Source organism: Pinus tabuliformis, chromosome 3_1 (genome assembly GCF_031772625.1).
Source record: "Pinus tabuliformis cultivar Carrire ecotype Pingquan chromosome 3_1, CPIR1, whole genome shotgun sequence".
NCBI lineage: Eukaryota > Viridiplantae > Streptophyta > Pinopsida > Pinales > Pinaceae > Pinus > Pinus tabuliformis.
The window spans coordinates 716,780,138-716,785,153 of NC_142301.1; the positions used below are offsets into that span (position 1 = coordinate 716,780,138).

The window sequence follows — 5,016 nt, forward strand, 5'->3', positions numbered from 1 at the left end:
GTGTGCTTTTCACAATTTGACTTTCTTACATAAGGTTACACGTGTGACGAGCGTGCCAAAACGTCATCGATAGATTCCTCAAGCACTATGAGATGCCATGTAAGCTGGGCATAAATTTTCTCTAGTTTCCAGACATTCTGGTTGGTGCTAGGATCATTTAAGCGCCACAATCACAATATCTAGAAACAGAGCAGAGTCCAGTGAAAGAAGATACTTAAAAAGGAACATCACCGGTGGTCATTTTAAATTGCGGTCAAGAATTTGATTTCAATTACTTTAAAACATTTGAAGGAAAAGGATGACAGTTATGAACCATTACAGTCTAGGTAGTACATGATCACATAATCTGTACCAGATGAAGCCATTGAAGCCATGAAACGGAGTAAGCATGATGACAATATTTAATATTTTCAACATCTGAAATATTTTCCTATTAAAGAATGATACTGGTTTTGCCTATGTGGTAAACCGACTTATGAGTAAAACCTGAAAGGCTTGAAAGCCAAGCTTTCTCTTGACATCTTCTGGAATTCAAGTCAAATGGCTTCATGTTTTGGATTGGTGCACTTTCCTCATAGCCATGTCATTAACGAAAGTGTTTAGGTTCAGAAAAGAAGATCCTCCATGAAGGACTGCTTTTGTTGCTGACTCCTTGAGTTTGAGAACGTTGTCTCGCATCTTCTTTCCTTCCGCTGTTCTCATCATTCTCCTCACAGCATCCTCAACTTCTTCTTTCGTCACCACCTTGTCGTCATCCACATCCACGTCTTCAAAATCGAGGCCGATCTTCCACACCTCCTTCGCGAATCTGCAGTTGAGAAACTGATCGGCAAAATATGGCAATCCCACTACGGGAACTCCCATGCTCATGCTCTCCAACATAGAGTTCCAACCACAGTGTGTGAGGAATAATCCCACCGAAGCGTGGGCAAGTACTTTCACCTGTGGCGCCCACCTCACAAACATTGCCCGTTTCTTTGTTCGTTCTTCAAAGCCCTCGGGTAAACTCGCAGCCTGGCCGTCTGCTATATCCAACCGGAGAACCCACAAGAAAGGTTGTTCGCTGCCCTCAAGCCCTAGTGCCAGCTGCTCCAGCTGTTGCTTTGATTTTACAGCGAGGCTCCCAAATGAAATATATATAACTGATCCCGGCCGTTGCATATCCAGCCAGTTGAGGCAGCTCTCATCCTCCTCCCACAGACTGCATCCCGATGCCCGCCCTTCTAAATAATTGGGCAGAAAGAGAGGTCCTATGGCCTGAGAAGGAGAACCATTCAAAGACAGTGCTGTTACTGCGTCCTTCCCTTCAAGCTCGTCGAGCGTGTTTACTAGTATGTAGTCACCTTTACTTTGCTTCTGTGATGCATGGAAAAAGGCTTTGAAAAGAATATCGGATGTATCTGGGGAGCGGTAGAAGGATAACAGGTCGGTCGGCTTCAGTGGTGGGATGTTTCCGGGAAGACAGGTGATCAAATTTTCTGGATTCTTCGCCTTCGTTACTGAAGAAGGTACAAACATAGTTATAGTTATTGTCTTTGTAGAACAAATGAAAATACTTGAATGAAACAGACCAAGATTTATACGCATAGTGTAAAAAATTATAACTATGAATGAATATTTCATCTTTCACATTCGATTGCATCGAGACTCACCAAGACCTTTTATCTTTAGATGCATCGATAGGGATCAAGAGTTTTTCTTGTGTAGTTAGGTCTCGTAAATGTAATTTTGAGTTTTAGTCATCAATTCGGTTTATAATTAGAAATATAGTTTATTTTAAATAACCTGTTTGTAAAACAGGTTGTTAAGTTAAGAGGCTTATTTTATAATCTGGTTATATGTGTAAGTATGTTAATGTAGAGTTGATAAGTGTTTTTAAAAAAAAAAAAGAGTTTAAATAGAAAAGTAATATTTAAAAAAAAAAAATGAATATGCTATGAGTAAAGTAATTAAAAGTAAAAAATGTGTGAATAAGATAGTTTAAATTTTAAGTTTTTAAAAAATATTTTAATATTAAATTTAAATAAACTATTTGAAAATCTAGGTTAAGTAATTTATGTTGATATCAGATTTATATAAAAAAAAAATTGTTAAATGAAAATATTTTAACATTGAATTTAAATAAACTATTTGAAAATCTATGTTAAGTAATTTATGTCGATATCAAATTTATATATGAAAAAAATTGATAAATGAAAATATTTTGATGTTGTATATAATAAAATATTCAATGTGAGTTATCAATATAATATTTTAATACGAGCTATACCTAAAAATATATTAATATTTTAAAAACCATTTTTATTTGTGTTATAAAATGTCTTGATGTATATGTTATGTAAAATATTTTAATGTTAACTATGTATATATTATATATTGTTTAAAAAATTTTATGTATGTATTATGAAAAATAAGTTTTTATGGTTAAGATTTTTAAATCTCAATATTTTAAGATTTGATAACAATAAAAAAATACACATTGTATTTTGCACTTTAAAAAAATTTACACATAACTAAATTCGATCCCTTTAAACTCTTGTTAGATCTATACTAAGTAAAATCTTCAAAATACTTTTTATTGTTAAGTCAATGTTACCTTCCAAAGTTCTTTTTTTCCTTCCCTCAAAAGAAAGCTCTAATAACATCTGTGTCAGTTCACAAAAGACAAGGAGATGTTTAGTTTCTGAACTCATATGTGAATTTATCGAAAAAAACCTGTTGTATTCTCATGTTTAGTGTTTTTGGCATATTACTTTTTTTGAAATTGATTGAGATTTATTAAGATTATAAAACCTACATAATTTAAATGTTATGAAAAATTTGATATACAAAATTTATTTATATATTTTAAAATATCAAAAAATTATAATTTTATTACATATTTTTTATCTTACACAAGAAATTAAAACATAAAATACCAACAGCAAACCTTCTTAACCTCAGAAACCTTCATAAAAATTTCACATAAACAAATAAATTAGGAAAAAACCAGATACACCAACTTAATCTTGCTTCTACCTCTCATAGACAAATTATGTATCTCAATTGATTGCAATCATTGAAAGCAATCCATCAATGAAAACGGGCAGATAGAGCCTTTTGCGTACATTGAAAACCAAAAAGTAATTGTTTTGTCATAATGTCATACATAAAATCTACCTGTTGGTTACAAGGCATATAATAATAAATTTGACAGTTTACTAAGTTTTGTATTACCCTTGGCTCTTGGTTTTATTCGTACATAAAGTGAAGAAGCAGTCGAATTAAATAATCTATTTGAATCATGAAGGATGATTGATGTTCGCATATAAGATTTTCCGATTACTAAACAAATGAAGCGAAAAAATCATTAATCGTGCCAGTGCGATTCATAATATGGTATTAATAATATTATTAATACAGAAATTTCAACTAATAGAAATTGAAGGATAATTTATAAAATATGATCTGATCAACAATCAGAAAATGTGAACTCTCTTGTAATTACTGGAAATGGAGAACATACCATTTACTGGAATATGTCCCTCAGAAAGAAGGAAATTGGCGTAGCATTGAGAAATGGAGGCGGCGGCACATACAGGCCAGAAGATAACCTTCGGCACTTTCATATTGCTTGCGACTTCGTCCGTACAAGACATGAAGGCGTCTGTGACGATGAACGTGATGGGTGGACATGCTGCTGATTTCTCTTCAGTGCTTCTAAGGAGCTCCTCCAAGGCGGGCCCTAATTTTTGCAGGGCAACAAGTAACTCGCCTGGGTTGGAAGTGCGACCATGGTCGGGTGGTAAACCATCTGGAATAGACAGAAATCGAATTCTTTGTCCTTGCTGATCCAGCTCGGGATCGTTTCTGGAGAGAAGAGATGTAGGGTCTTTTGAAGATTCCACCATGCGTTTGTGTATCCACTCAGTGTTAACGAAAGTGACAAAAACATCCCTCATAGCCAGCAACTGGGCCAAATTGATGAGAATATTTACATGTCCCTGTGCAGGAAGTGGCACAATTACTGCATGGAGAGAATGTTGCCCCTTTTGCTCCAACATAATATTCATGTCAATATTGCTAGACATTATTCGTTCCTCTTCCCTTAATCCACTAAGGAGTTGAGCTATGACTCATACAACTTCTCCAAGGGATTGAATCATGGTGATTATGTTTGGTTCTTATAATGGTTAAAACATCATGGGCATTGCACACAACAGTCTAATGAAAATTTGCAACCAATTTTCAACTTTAATTGATTTGGTAGGCTTACGTTTCCGTCATTGGTTGCAACTTGTTATCATGGGCATTGCACACAACAGTCTAATGAAAATTTGCAACCAATTTTCAACTTTAATTGATTTGATAGGCTTACGTTTCCGTCATTGGTTGCAACTTGTTATTTGTCAACAATTGAATGATTACCAGCTAGCTTTCAGTTTATTGAAGGGAGACGTGATGCTTCTCGACCTCAAGAGTCAATATCATGAATCTATCTAATAATTAATAATTAATGAATTATTGGGTAGATTCATGACATTGACTCTTGAGGTCCAGCAACATTACGTCTCCACACAAAAAACTTAAAGTTCGGCGGTAATCATTTAATATCATGAATCTATCCAGTGATAGATTCATGAAATTCTCTTGAGGTAGAGCAGCATTACGTTTCCACACAATAAACTTAAAATAATCAGCGGTAATCGCTGACTTGTTGACAAATATCAAGTTGAAGTTATCCACCAAATTCGGCCGAATCGGGCTGAAGAATTCGAAAATTCGGCACGTTTCCACACAATAAACTTAAAATAATCAGCGGTAATCGTTGACTTGTTGACAAATATCAAGTTGAAGTAATGATTTATCCATGCCGACTACCGGGCTCAGTAGTGTCAACTAACGAGAGTTCGGCCTGTCGGGGGGTGTTAAGATGAAAAAGGAAGAAAGACTTTTTCACCAGTGGCAAGGGTTTTTCATTTATTGGTAGAGTTTTAGTGACAAGCTTGTAGAGGAACACACTATGCTTCTCGTTTA

At 34.8% G+C, this 5,016-nt stretch overlaps 1 protein-coding gene across 1 annotated transcript; it reads right to left on the minus strand.

Moving 5' to 3' along the window:
- Positions 1-260: 260 nt before the first annotated feature.
- On the minus strand, positions 261-4,172 carry LOC149189267 (UDP-glycosyltransferase 85A8-like). The gene is made up of 2 exons (XM_089411780.1): positions 3,506-4,172; positions 261-1,499 (listed from the first exon to the last, which is right to left on the minus strand). The coding sequence occupies exons 1-2, from the start codon at positions 4,068-4,070 to the stop codon at positions 547-549; spliced, it is 1,518 nt and encodes a 505-aa protein (XP_089267906.1). The 5' UTR covers positions 4,071-4,172; the 3' UTR covers positions 261-546.
- Between the last annotated feature and the right edge of the window lie 844 nt (positions 4,173-5,016).